General features: G+C 38.0%; 1 protein-coding gene across 9 annotated transcripts in view; it reads right to left on the bottom strand.

Annotated features, from left to right (window-relative positions):
• Nucleotides 1-15,349, bottom strand: part of MAST2 (microtubule associated serine/threonine kinase 2) — a 198,158-nt gene that overhangs the window by 24,635 nt on the left and 158,174 nt on the right. For all 9 annotated transcript variants that reach the window (XM_074876149.1, XM_074876151.1, XM_074876150.1 and 6 more), the window contains 7 exons: nt 10,720-10,821; nt 7,741-7,873; nt 6,026-6,087; nt 5,293-5,378; nt 3,164-3,372; nt 1,648-1,786; nt 1,083-1,215 (listed from right to left, as the gene is read on the bottom strand). In XM_074876149.1, coding sequence (XP_074732250.1) covers nt 1,083-1,215; nt 1,648-1,786; nt 3,164-3,372; nt 5,293-5,378; nt 6,026-6,087; nt 7,741-7,873; nt 10,720-10,821 — 864 coding nt within the window. The remainder of the gene's footprint in view (nt 1-1,082; nt 1,216-1,647; nt 1,787-3,163; nt 3,373-5,292; nt 5,379-6,025; nt 6,088-7,740; nt 7,874-10,719; nt 10,822-15,349) is intronic.

Raw genomic sequence — 15,349 nt, forward strand, 5'->3', positions numbered from 1 at the left:
GCATATGCTGTGTATATAGGTCTGTCTGCTTGATGGATGTCTACTGGCACAGCTACAACTATCAGGAACTGAGTTTTGACAAACCTCTCACATCTCTGTGCTAGCAGAATTTAGTTTCACAGATGCAGAATTAGCAGCACAGCATGATTACACACTTCAGCATTTAAACTTGGGAGGTACAGCTGGCACAGACAATGGCTAAGGAAATCATGTTGGAAGATCCAAGTTGCCTCAGGCTTAGAAGTATCAACAATAACAAAATAGTTGTAAAAAATGTAACACTGCAAAGTACAAGACCATGATCTGGTGACCAAAGAGGGTTCCTGATAGAAAAAACATTGTTACTCAGAAGCAAAGGAAGACAATACCACAGGATGATTATGAATTAACACTTGGCACAGCTAAAAAAGAAACTTCAGCTGCGATCCTAGGTATTTTCAGAGGAGAGAAGTATTTTTTAATCCCATTATACAAGACACCAGTGAGCATGCATTCAGAACAGTATAGTTCCTGTCAACTATGCCCAGGAAATATCAGCTCAAGCTGAAAGAGGTGCATGGAAGTGCTATTCATTCATCAAAGGAAAATCTATCTTGTTATCTAGAAGAACTTAGCTGGTTAAGCCTAGCAAAATGAAGGCTAAGGAGAAAAATGACCCTTAGTAAATATCATGGGGATAAAAATCAATGTTTAAGCCATCAGACAAAATTACAAGAAGAAACATATAGGAACTTGCCATGAACTTTCTAAGCACCAGAAGGGGGAGACCATAGAGCAACCTTCCAGCAAAATCCATGTTACATCCCTAAACCAACCTCTGCTCATACCTGCACTGCTGCCTGGGCCACACTTACAATACCCTAAACTAAGAGCTGAAGTGCATTACTCCAAAACAATAAGTTGAAATAACAAACAATACCAATTTATGCACAAACATAAGAATGGACTTGTATCTTTTCCTCCCATTCTACAACACACAGCACAGTGTTGAGGCAGAGAGGGAGTGCTACAAACTCCAATTCTATCCAGAGACAGAATCCTGCATCTGATCCCACATCAATAGACAAAATTTTTCAGCTTACCTGCTTGTCCAGGAATTCCCTAGTATCCTTCTCAATGTGTCCCTCATAAAGATTAGTTGTAAGACTCATTAACCCAATTTTAGACAGTCCAAAGTCTGTAAGTTTAATGTGACCCATGGAAGTTATCAGGAGACTAGGAGAAAGAGAAGAAGCAAAATAATCCAACATGCAATTAATTGTTTCCCAAAAGCAATTTAAAAAGAGAAAAACACAGGATAATGCTAAGCAAATTCTCAGTGTTACATCCCCATCAAACACCTGGAAGGAAACTCCTATGCAACTGAATATCACAGAGCAGCCAAGGCAACCAGAAATCAGACTACATTCTGCCATAATTTCATCAGTGTAGCAACAGCTTTGAGATAATATCTGGAGATGCTCTTTCCATACTTTCTCAGTGTTTATCTGGTTCTATACAAGTAGCAAGAGATTCCATAAAACCTCCTACATGTCAGATGCCATTGAAGATCTCTACTGTCTCTAGCCTGCATGTCCTCTTGCCTACGGAGCAAGCCCCTGAAGAACTGGCTCTCTCCCTCCAACTTCCGAAGAGCTAAAGACTTACTTATCAGGTTTTAGGTCACGGTGAACAATCCCATAATTGTGTAGGTACTCCAATGCCAGAACAGTCTCGGCAAAATACATCCTCGCCATATCAACAGGTAGGGCACCAATGTTCTTGAGAAGTGTAGCACAATCACCTCCTGGAAAAAGAAGTTGCAAATATGTCACAGTGAAATGGCAAGTATCAGTAAGAAAGAACAGCTACGGGTCTACAATAATAGATTAAGTTTCCTAAAGGCTTCTCTCTCAACCCTGTCAGCCTGAATTCTAAAGCTCTCTCTACACTCCATCTTGAGCTTCAAATAAATATTAAAATCTTAAGAAAGCTGAGATCCACGTATGTTCAGTATGCTTGTTCAAGAACTGCACAGATGCCATTTCCAAACCATAAGCAAGCCTTGAAGAAAGAGCAGTTCATGACTGTTTGGCCTCTATAGATTTCTTTGCTTTCCACCACCAAGACACATACTACTTCTGATATACAAGTTTCTTGAAATAGTAAGTAAACATCTCTACAACTACTAACCAGCTCTCTCTACACTTGAGAGAGGCAGCCATGCCTTTGGAGACAGCGGTAGTCATGCAAATAAGTCTGTGGGACCCTGATTCAAGCTTCTTAAGGAACCTCGGCCACACGTTTCATTTGACCTTCATCTCTACTTGCAAACAGGAATTAATATTAAAATTTGTTACGTCAATACATCTGTTTTCATTCCACTAATTTATCTGAAAGAGCACTGATAAAAGAACTGTAAGCTTATTTCTCATAAACATTCAACCAAGCAAGCCAGGCATATGAAATTAATCCTATTCACCAGTGGAAATATATTGCTTATAATAAGATACAGCGATAAAAGAAAATCAAATAATATTCCAAAGAATAAGCAAAACAAACAAAAAACTACACCAGCATAGAAGAGCACTATATTTTAAAAAAAGGTTGCTAAAGAGCAAAGAGTGTATTGCTTGGTGATGTTTCTTAACTGTCTTTTTCTAACTGTAATGCCAAGTAAACGTGCTATGGATCTAGTCATGCCTTCCCATAGGAGAGCAGGAGGATTTCTTTCCAGTGAGGACGGGAAAGTTCACGCTGACTTCTGACCCCAGCAGTTTTCTCCATGTGGCTTTATGTTTCCTCAGCTCCACTGCAATCATGTTGTATTACTCACAGGGATTCACACAGTATCTCCTTATGCTAAACTATACTGGTGGTAGAATGACTCATTTCTCCAGCTCAGCCCAAACAGTCCATACACTCCTCCCTAAAAGGGCATCAGGACCTCCCTTGCGACTGCAGGGCTCACTGAACTCGCTTTCCGTGAAGAAAGGACTAGCACACACAAGAGATGGTCTTCCCATTTATTGTGTTCAGAGCAGCGCACTGATCGGTCTTACACCCAAAAGTACACATCTTCTAAATCACTCGAAAATGTCATTCTTTAGGAGGAGAGACACTGCATACACACTACACGTCCATCCTACCTAAGGTCCCTTTGCAGGTGTAACGACAACCATACCTTCCACATACTCCATAACCATGCACAGGTGGCGCTTGGTCTCAAAGGAGCAGAACATGCTGACCACAAAGGGGTTCTCAGCAAACGTCAAGATATCTCTCTCCACAAAAGCCTGCTGGATCTGGTTTCTCAAAATGAGGTTCTGTTTGTTGATCTTCTTCATGGCAAAACGTTGACGAGTGGTCTTGTGCCGCACCAAATACACCGCTCTAGAAAACCACATATCAAGAGGAAAAGTTCCATTTTCAGTTCAAACTGTTTTGTTGTTTGGATTTTTTAAAACAGTGATAGTGACTGTTTTGGATGGATCCTGACAGACTTATCTGTGACTCCATAAAATCCCATCTCAGTGCCAAGCTCCCCTAGAGAAGAAGGAACCCTGTAATGCTTCCTTCCAAAAGCTACTCTGCCTTCTTGAATTAAGCAGCATTTTCACTGATGTGACTAACAAGGAGATATTTCAGACACAAATGTCACAAGCTTCCTTAAGCATCATTGCAGAGGCATGCATTTTTCAACACTACAGTCACCATTTCACTTAAAAAACTGTCTAAAACATATGGAATCAGCACGATTTCTCTCCAAGCTCCATAAAATTAATTTGACGCAATACTGTCACTGGGGATTTCCTTCAGTAAAGTATCTCTTACATTTCTATCACTTGCAGATCATTAGATTCCTGGACACTAATAATACGGTTTGCAAATAAAATTTTCATCTACTTTGCCTGCCTTATTGAATCACTACTTGTTTCCTTTTCTCTGGAGTATATTACATTTAACATGGTATTGTGTCTCACCAGCAGCTGACTATAAAATACACCCAGTATAAAGACAAATATGAGTAATAGCAAAACTACCACCGCCCTCTCCCCTTTTTACTAAGTTACATTTAAATCATGGGGCCTGTGCAGAAATATGGCTGAAAATGTATAAAATCTTCTTGTGTAACAATGTGCCTCTTCTACCTGCTCTGTTGTGCCTTCACTGACTAAAAAATATGCTTACATTTTTTCCACATATAATTTTAAAAAAATGAGTTGCTGTTAGCTAAGCATCCACTTCAACAAAACACTCAAGCACATGCTCAGGTTTTGGTCTTACGACCTACTGAGTATCACTGCTTTTCAGTTATAACCTAATGACTATCAATGGTAAAGATTTATGAACTGCAAAGAGCCAGGAACTGTCTTTAAAATTCTGGATAGGTTTGTATGAGAGTTTAAAATTTTAATTGACCAACTTCATTCTGGATGTTTCAATGGATAATAAAATCTAATAGTATTTTTACTGTATTACTTCTCACAGTAGATTTGCCCCAGTGTAATTTTAGCATTTCTGTTAGTATTTCAAGTGCTCACAAACAGCCACATATGTTACATATATAATCTGAATACATGGAAGAATGGAAAAGCATAAACTACTTCTCCCTCAATATTCTTGCTGTTTCAGTGAATCATCAATAACATTTGCAACTACAGAATTTTACTCTCACTCAAATCGCAGGACTTAACCAGACAACATGAAAGGAAATACATACTGCCTTGCTAAGCAATAAGGAAATGGGTGCAAAACAATTTTCTCAGACTCATGTAACTACATTTTTTACTAATACTTACGAAATCTCACAATAAACTAAGTGACAATATTTTCCCTAGAGACTATGTTTAGGGAAAATGTTTTTGTCATCTCAAGCTAAGGTACTGAAGTGTCTATATTTTACCTACCTACCATAAAGAAACAGTGCAGAAATAGTTACTGGAAGAACAGGCTTGAGTCCACAGTTAGGAAGGGCTTCAGAAAGCGTGTGCCACAGAGGGATTAGAAATACCATATTCTGAAAGCTTTAATGTAGGGCAACTAATTTTCCTGAGCTGGAAGCTGTGAGTCAAGTTCAGCACAATAAAAGGACTTCACAGCCAGGAGCTGTGTCCAGGTACAGGGGCTATTGTCTAAGAAACACAGAGAACATGCAGGGAATAGTGTTTCCCAGAAGACATCACAAGTGTGGAACCTCTGTAGCACCCAAGCAAAATTCATTTATGGTTTGGACCCAACAAAAAACAGTCATTCGCCCCTGGGTAGGACAATAATAATATTTTCTTCTAAAGCAAAGTCTAAAAGTCTTACCCATAGGCACCATTACTGATTAGTTTAATAGTTTCAAACTCTTCTTCAGATGGAGTTTTCTTTGACTGGACAGAGGCCCCACGGCTCTGGAGAAAGAAGACAAGAAAATGGAAATCAGTAGCAGGAATGACTTAATTCTATACGTCACTTTTTTGTCCTTTTCTTCTTTAAGCAGCATTCACTCAAAATTAATCCTTTTCTAAACCTCTGGAGTCCTCAGCTTTAGGATAATTGTCTGTATCCCTAGGATCTTTCAGACTCCCTCCACAAATATTAGCACAAAAAGTCAGTGGACTATAAGATTCAGGCATTTCCTCAACATTATATTTTTTAAAAAACAATAAAATAAACTACTTTGAATCGTAGTGAGTTGTATAATTCATTTTTTCCGATGGTCCGTTACTAAAGTCAACTCTCTTCGATACCCATCACATTTTACAAATGCAGATATAAAGAATTCCTCCAGACTATTTTTGTTTGCAAGTCTAAAAATAAAATAAAATCAACACAACTTGATAATGCCTGTTTGCAACTTTTAAGCATTTCACCACCCCAATACAGAGATTTCGACATTTTTATGAGTATACTCTAGTTTTAACACGCACTTTTAAATGTCAGCACTTTTTTTTTTTTAATTAAAATTACTCTGCATTATAATTAATTCTTTACTGTAGACTACTTCTTTCCAGAAAAAAAAAAAGCGCTAGACAGAGTGAGTGTATTACTGCTGTACCTCAACTGAATCATCTGTCTCAGGAGTGTCTGGGCTGTCATAGCTATTCAGCTGGGCCATTTCTGAAAAGAAAGAGGAAAGATTACTCCTAATGATCTCAATCAAACACTATTCTCTTTGTTTATACAAGACAAACAGGTTTTTAAGAGGTGCTTGTAAATGATGAGGGACATTTTTCCCCTCTGTAAAAAGTCACCCCAATTATACAGTGATAACCTTTAGCATCTTGTAAGCTGTGGGCAGTATTTTATATAAAGATGAATATAATTAATTGTTCTAATTTCAGCCTGACTTATTCTAGATTGTTTCTATAATAAGCAAAAGCAATAAATGCATGTTTGGGGAAACTGTCGTCTAGTTAATATTAAAACATATTCCATGCATATATGTCTGCATATAGCCTTGTGGCACCTCTGTACCCCAGAAAAGAAAAAACATTATGTTTCAAACAGCCTCCCTCCATGAAATGTGTCTTATTCTGCAAAACACTGCAGCAGCAAACTGGGAGAAAGTCAGTTAGTTTAGGCTACTCAGCTGTCTTTAGGAGATGCTATAAACTTTGCAAACCCAAATCCTACATTAACTACTAGTCTCTGAACAGACATCACTGACATTTCTGGGTGCCCTCCTTACAGAAAGGAAATAAGGCACCTTGACATCTCCACACATTTCTAAAGAAAATTTGACTTTAGTAAGGGGAATTAGTGATGGAAAGGTTCTCTCCCATGACAGGGATCAAAGGAAATTTCCCTTTAATGTCAGATTTCAACAAATGCTATTAAATTGCATTTAGCAATCTTTGGTAGAAATTTTCCTGAAGAGCTCTTCACTTGAAGTCAACCTGTCACTGTCATTCCAGTAAACACCGTAGAAGTTAAACTAGTCCTATCCAGACTAGTAATTTATGCTAAAATTATGCTCTCCTGAGAAAACAAAAAGTATGGTTCAATCGCTGAAATATTCCCAGTAACCTCCAGTCTCTGTCACACTTTCTATTGTTGCTGAGCAAGCCGTGCACGCTCATAAAGCTTGTCATAGGAGAAGAGATTCAGTTAGCAAAGTGCCAGGCAGAAATATTAACCCCCAAATTTCAAAGTCAGGAACTTCTCGGCCTCTGTACGTTTACAGCATATTCAATTTACCATCTGCAATTCTGGCACCCAGCAGAAAAGCTGTTACTGTCTTCTAAAGCATTACTCACTTTGGTTTCACTGGTATGCAAGATGTATAAATACAATCTCATCTCCACCTAAAAATTCATACTAGTCCTGGTTTCTCATGGAAAATCACAACAAATACACTTTTCCCAGAGAGGACAACAAAGTGGGATGACCAGATACTTGCCAACCAGGCCACCAGCAGGCAGGCAGATCAGAAAAATAATGGGTAAATTTACTTTTACTGTCCAACAGCACAGACAAAACAGTTAAATCATGAAGCCATTTTCTAACATTGTTTCAGCCATAATACAGGGAGGCATTATTAACATCATAAGTAAAGAACTGTCACTGCTGATGTGTGATCCTTACCCCAGCAACATTCCTTTGAGACATGGGGCTGGAAAGGACAGTCTAGAATTTGACAGCAAACAAGAAAACAAGGAAAAATGGGCTAGAAATTAAACCAATAAAATAAAAGCCTCCTTCAGCTGTGTAGTGACCATGAGATCTGGTTATTCTTTCAGCAGTTTGGAAAGTACAAACAAGAGTTCTCACCCTCCAAGGGATCCCTGGTGAGTCCCAGCTGGCTGATAATATAACGAGGAATGTCGCATTTAATTCCTTGCCCTTCCTTGGCATGGCCTTCTGCAGCTTCTAACAAATGGTAGAACTCTTCAGGATCAAACTCCTACAGCAAGGTGGTGAGAGACAGAGAGAGGTAAATGATGCAGCTTTACAATTATGAAAGGTTCCTCCCCCATATAGGAGATTCCTCAGAAAATCAGAAACTCAGCATAATACAGAGAATGAGGTGAAAGGGAAGGTGAAGTAAAGGAAGGACGCTTCAAGACACAACTGGAGGTCATTTACTGGTGAGTAAAGGACAGAAGAAAAAGAAGTCTGGTGACAAAAAATTCAAACATATAAGAAATTAAGAAATTAAATAAATTCTGGTTCTGTCTTCTTTTTAGTAGAATTATTTAATCATTTGAATACATAAGAATGATCGCTACTACGGGGAGGCAGGTGCTACGGAAAAATAATCTGAAGAGAATTACATACTTTTTCCCAAAAATAGTTTCAGTGACGCAAAAAACACATTATTATTTTCTTAAAGTCCCAGAGACTCAGTCCGTAAATAAACATTTCACAGTCCAACAGGTAATTCGAAGACAGAAGCCAAACAATTGAAGTTTAAAATACTTAAATGCCCTCACCCCCATTAAAACAATCACAACCATCACAACCACTGCCTATATGGTCAGTTTTTTCATTTACAAGGAAGAAGTAAGAACTAGTTGTGTTACTAAAATTAACCTTAATATTAAATCTTAGAAAAACTGTTTATAAATTCAGAAACAATTGAAGCTAAAGGTCAAATTACAAAAAAAGTGTGTTAAAAAAGAAAAATGAAATGTAGTTCTCAAGCTATTTAAATGGTTGACTATCCATTACTGTATTTCTTGTTCTTTTATGGGATAAAAGAAACATTAATTCTTCATGTCAGCAGAATAAAAAAAAGTTTGGAAAAGAAGTGCTACAAAGGCAATACAGGTTAAAAAACCAGGGAAGACTAATACATAGATCCAAATATGATTTTTATACTTTGAAGTCTAGTCACCTTATTGTCAAGGTTGTCACTATGTGCTTTGGGTTCATTACTCAAATCTCAATGACTTTACTGCTTCCACCTGCTCCCACTCATTCTGCAGAACATCAGGTGCAAAGAGAGTGGAAGAACCTGAAGACCTATTGATTTGCAGCTAAAAAACTGGCTTGAGTTTGGAACTGCTTGCAGGTATAGAGATGGGTTCACAAAACTTACTGAGCTTTCATGTTTCCCTAGAGGATGTGTTACTAGTAGAGCATACGCAAGCATAAATGACAATGGTGAATGCAGCAAATATGAACACAATAAGATTAAATTTATTTCATTTCTTCATTGTCTTCACTCCCAAAAAAACATTTTGAAGAAGTGCTGGAAGATAACTGGAGTCACAAAACTCATCTAAATCACAAAAATGGTTTTGAAAGTCAAAGAATTCCCAGTCTGAATGGAGTTGGGCCGAGGATTTTCAATGTAATCTAGTGGAGACTTCTTGAAAAGTAAGTGTAGGCATCTACCTTGCTGGTTGTGTAACCTACTTCTTCATCACTGACAGTGGTCTTCCTTGCACTACAGGGTTCACAGCAAAGCAATCCATCATGTGGGAGGAATAAGGGAACCCTCCAAAGTCTACTTCTTTTCAGTACTTCTGCAGGTGTTCTCAAAAACTGGTATCATTGGAAAGATTGGACCGCTCTTGTCTACTTGTCAAAGAAAGCTCTGCAAAAACTCATTTATCTTCAAGTGTTTCCAGTGATAAAAGTTGCCCATGGACACACTGCCCTCAACATGTTTCAAATGCTAACTGTACATCTATACCCAGCCACAGATTCCCAATTTAGCCAACTTCTCTAATGTCTCAAACAGGTGTAGCTTCCCTGTCATTTTTATGCCCAGTAAGAACCATCAGATTGTCTGCTTCAACATGCCAGGGAATTTCATCCTGTCGTTTCAGAAGTTTCCACTGTAGGTTTGTGACACCTTCTCAAGCACTCCAATGATTTTTTGTGACTCTTCCCCACACTTTCATCAATTTTTCACCATCCCTTTGAAAACTGATTCCTATAACCAATAACCACCACAACACTGTACACCAGATGCCTGATCACCTCTTTCCATATATATTCAAGATTTTTATTAACTCTCCTGCCATAGCATCACAGGGAGAATGCACGTTCAGGCTGCTTCTCCACTGCACCTACAAAATATTTTTTGAGTTGCAGGACTTCAGGACACAGTTACTTATTTAATTGGGATGGCCTAAATGCTTTTCACCATTTTCTAGAATTAAAGAAAAAAATACATTCTTCTTAGCCAGAGTAAGTTGTTAAAAAAAAGTAATGAGACTTGCTTTTCCATGTATTCCAATAGCACCAAATAGGATTTCAAATCTAGGCTTCCAAATCTGCTTGGATCTCTCACTGACCTGTCCCTGTGTGTGTTCATAGCTGGAAAACCTGACACCAGGTTTCTCTGCAATTGCTGGGTCTACGGTAAGAGTTTGAGTCCAAGAGCCCAAACACCATTTCTATCATGGAAGGGAATTTCTTCCTTAGTGACAGTTCGTTCTTAGTACGGCTGGGCACCATACAAACACCATACATTTACAGGCTCTTTACTGTAGCTACTGACAACACAGGGATAATCAGGTGGCATCAAGTAGCATGAAATGATGTCAACAGCTACATCTGGTCCCTCAGCCATAAACTTTATAATAAAATATAGTTTAGCTGCTGTTGCAGCTGACAGTCCATTGAAAAGATACTTTTATATTAATGCAAAAGACACTTAGTACTTCTTTTTTTAAAATATTGATTTATTTTTCATCAATATTTTAATGAAAATTTAAAGCTTTGTGTTCTTCATCTCCTCAAAAACACACCAGACTCTTTAGATCATACAGGCACTCTCCCAAGGACCAAACTTACCAGGCACTCAAGCAGCCGAGCTGGTCGTGCAATGATAATCATCAGCTTCTTCACAAGTTGGGTAACAAAGGCAACCTCGGAGCTCTCGGATCGCTCGTGGGCCTGCGGAGAACAGAACATCACATTATGGTCTTAGCAGTGAACTCTTCATTTTTATATGTCAGATGCTGAATGCAGAGCAATCACCAACTCAGTAACTGTAATTTGGCAGCAAAAGCACGACTGAGTCTGGCTAAGCAATGGTCTCAGCTCATTCAAGGATGCCAAATTACATATAGTTTTTCCATTACAACTGACTCCTTTTATCATGCAAGAGATATTTCAAAGGCTCTGTTTGCATTATATCACCTATCAATTATATTAGATATGATGTGGTTTTATATTTAAAAATGAAAAGAGAAATACTGATTTTTACAATTTTACCTTCCACGACTGACATCCTACATAATTGCTAACAGACACACGTATTTCCAGGCTTTACTTCCAGCTAGAATTTGAACCACTTCTATTCATCATCAAGAAAAACTAAACTTTATTTTACCTTTATTTAATTTTATAAATCCTGCTGAGCAACTACTGCATTGTATTGTATGCTATGTAGGACCAAGCAGACAAGCAAAGCAAAGAGCATGCAGAAATTTAATTTGGAAAATTTATTCTTGTCCACTCCCTTTACCAGATTTCAGTATAAATTCAAGGAGTGTGTGTGTGAGGGGGGGGTGTTGTCTTATAACAATAAACACACTAACACAATAGTTTAAAAAAAAAACCCAACCAAACAAAAAACCCCAAAGACAAATTTGAACATCCCCCAAATTACTTTTCTTTTGCTCAAGCACATGATATGGTTACATTGTGAGTCTTGAAGCACAAACAAAATAGTATTTAATTTCAGGGTGATAAAATATGGTTCCAATGACATGTAAAAACTCTGAAACAAAGTATAGCTATTTTTTCCCCAAGGTCTAAAAAAATTAGGCTTTAGCACAGCCACAAGTATAAAGTCTAGAACTTAACCAATGAGCTTATGCTGGCAAGGAGCCAGCTGCTTATAGGAATGATATTTTATCAACAAGGATGCAAGCAGCAATAAACTAAGACGTTCATTTAGCATGTTCATTAGCACCATCTAAAAAGAAGATATATATGGGCGAGAAGTCAAATCACACTGGTGATCACCTAAAAGAACAATAAAAGCACGGGGAAGCAGAAATTCAGAACTAGAAACATACAGGCAGCATTTTAAATAATATATCCCTAATATTTTGTTATCAAATAAAAAAATGTTAGAAGTTCATTATTTCTCATTTTGACACAGGTGAGAACAAGAAATGTTGACTGTCTACTTCAGCACTGATAAGCTCAGGCTAGAATTTTAACACTGAAGAAAACAATGTACCTGCTAGTTCATTATCTAAAAAACAATATCAGAGATGCTTCCTGGCTTAAAAAGAAGATTTATTTTGAAAGCATTGAAATAAGTCGCAATTTTTTTTCTAAATAAAAGGTATTTTCTAATTATAAAATAGAAAATAATCAAAATGAAGATAATTAGTATTTACTGTGTTCCCTAATGCATTACGCAAAGTTATAAGTTAAAATATGAACTGTAGAAAGAAATGAATGCTTTCATATTTGAAAAGACATTCCAGATCACGAGGGTCAGCTGTGTTGAAATGAATAATAAAACACCAACAACTTTGTATTATTTGAAATATGAGCCATGCAACTGAAAAGTCCTTTTCCCCCCTACATAAGTTATATTATGCAAAAAATATAACATTATATAAAATCCATCATTTTGCATCCATTTTTACTGTTAAAGTAAACATTCAAGTCCTTTTGGTTTTTACCTTTTTTCATCTATGACAATTTAGTCAAAATAATTTTAAAATGTAACTAATTTAATCAGGTGTCTGTTTCAAAAATGAAAAGCTAGACCATGACTGCCAAATGCTACAGAAAAGCAAAAGGGAAAAAAAAGGATGACAAAAATCAAACACAACTTGTAACAGCCACTCAGCCATCATCTCTGCACAGTGCTGCTCTTCCAAGATCCTCAGTAAAACTGCCTCTTCTTGTTTCCGTCTCGCGCAGGACAGCCCGAACATCCCTACAGACATCTTGTTTACAATCTGTCCCAAGGACAGTATCTGGAAACCAGAAGATTATATAGCCAAGCACTGCCTGCTGCTTCCATGGGCCTTGGTACGAGGCGTGCCATCTAATTAGCAGTTCCCAATGACAACACGCTTGTCTGAAGGTTGCTGGTGGCATTTCAGGGTTTCTGCCCCCCCCCTCCCCGCCTCCCAAGGGGAGGAGGGAGAAGCTATAGTGGTTGTGGGTAGAGGATGATGCCATTCCTACACACATTGCCAGTGACACGTGTACAGGAGGTAGCAACGGGTAATTTACAAACCGATTCCCTTATCTGAAAGACCCATCCGTCACTAACTGTAGCTACTGGGGCATGAAATTAAAATCACTGTCCTCCCCTGGGGTTCAGCAGGACCAATAACTGGGATATGCAAGTCACAATGCTGTAATTGAGCTAATATACTGATGGAAACCAAAACAATAGACCTGCAATGCCAAGACCCAATAAATTTACACTCAGGCTTGTATTAAGAAAGCAATCCCAATCAGAATATCCATTTGCCAATGTGCAGCATCAGTCACCACAGTATAGTACTAATACCCTCCCCTGCTTCTTTTGTTCCATGCACAGAAACACCTGTAATCCTTCACCTTCCTCACCAGTTGGCTACACCTACACAAAAGCCATTAAACTACTTCTGGCTAGTTTTGACTCGTCAATTCAGCCAGGGAATAACTGACTATAACCTTTTTTTTCCCCAAACAGAATGTTACTGTTGTGAAGTTCGTGTTTTTCAAAATAAAGGAACTCTCTTAAATTCATTCTTACCTCAGGATAATTTTAATGATGCAATAAGCAATAGGTTTTTCTAGCTAAAAGACAGTATTTCACACTCCAATCAAGGGAAAAGATCTCATTTGCCATAACTAACGAGATTTATTGGTATTTTATTACAAAAGCCAGGATGGCATAACTTTTAAAAGCCTTCTGATTTTGTGTATTTAAACAGCTCATTATTTACATATCCAATTACTCTGTTTTACAGACAATTTTTACAATATAAAATAAACTCAAACTGCAACATATTAAATCAAGTTTCCTTTCTATGGTTTGAAATACTGTGCGAGTTTAGTTTGTTACCACATGTCAGGATCAAAACCTTAAAAAAGAATTTCAAGAAAATCCATTCTTTCACAGTAAAACTGTATGAAAATCTGTGGGTATTCCTGCTACTTGCTGACCTCCTTACTCATCAATAAATCATCTTCCCAATCTTTCTATATATCATAAAAATATACTGTAAAACTATATATCCCTACTGCACAGTTGTATGGCAACTGTCCAAGTGGAAGAGCTTTTCTGATGACCTTCCAGTTCATATTATTTATGTAGTGCATAACTCTGTGTGTTACCTTACAAGCTAAGCAAAGGTAAAGACCCTGCCCTCAAGTTTGGAATAATCTAAACCTGACTTCAAACTTCTTCTGCTTCAGGTGTCCTCCAAAAGAAATATTATCACCAATTTCTATATATTTAGATTGAAATGTCCCAATTATTTCCTTCTAGAATGCAGTCTGAAGGGCAAAGCACAGACTGTCAAGTAGGAGAAAACAAGTAGCTTTTAAATATTAAAATATAAAAGAAAAGCCAAGGAACTCTGACAGGACAGAAAAAACATATGAGAAAGATGTGGAATGAAGTCTTTGACATTCCTCTGCTGTCTTTAATTTCTTTGTCCTTTTCCTTCCCAGCCAGTTCTGCCTTCCTTGTCTCTCTAAGCTTTCCCTTTAATTGTCTCTAGCCCACCTTACTTCCTAAAGTAAATCAATTAAACTTAAGAGATGACCCTTCTCTCACCCCTGCTCTGCAGAAGATGTTAAGAGGAAGAGGTCAAAGAAAGCCCTGAATGTCAATTCCTGAACAAGCCCAGAGATGACCATTGTATTTTCTCTAATAACAGTTCAATGTCATCTTTTCCTGTGCTTAGGAACAGCAGCTTAATGCATGTAGGATCAAGGGGAAAAGGACATTTAAGAAGTGTGTTCTGAGGATTTGTTCTGAGGCAGGGGAGAGAAAAGGAAAAAGCAGATTTATGTGACCCACACCTTCTCTGAGATCCTGATTAACCTCTTCAGGCCAGAAGACAGGCCTGAAAGTGCAGACTGGAAGTGGCCAGACCCACTTTATTGCTCTTTTAATTCCTTGTATGAGAAATCATCATCCACACACAGAGGAGAAAAGACTGGGAGTGGTAGAATTTCAAGCTTCAAGTATCTGCTACCAGAAGCAGTAAAACACACTGTAGTCCCCTTGTGGCCCTTGAAATCTAAGTTATTTTGCTGAGCATGCACACCCACGTTTAGTGAAATCTTTTCAACTTCAAAACCATCACCCGAAGAGGCCTGATACCTTATTTCATAGCTGATGTGTGTAAATACCCTGCTTCCAGACTCTGGAGGTACAAGGTGAACCCACTGACAAGTTCTCACCCGTCTCCCTGTGGTGCCTGCCCCACACAGGCCGCACTGCCCA

This window comes from Strix uralensis, chromosome 8 (genome assembly GCF_047716275.1).
Source record: "Strix uralensis isolate ZFMK-TIS-50842 chromosome 8, bStrUra1, whole genome shotgun sequence".
NCBI classification, from domain to species: Eukaryota; Metazoa; Chordata; class Aves; order Strigiformes; family Strigidae; genus Strix; species Strix uralensis.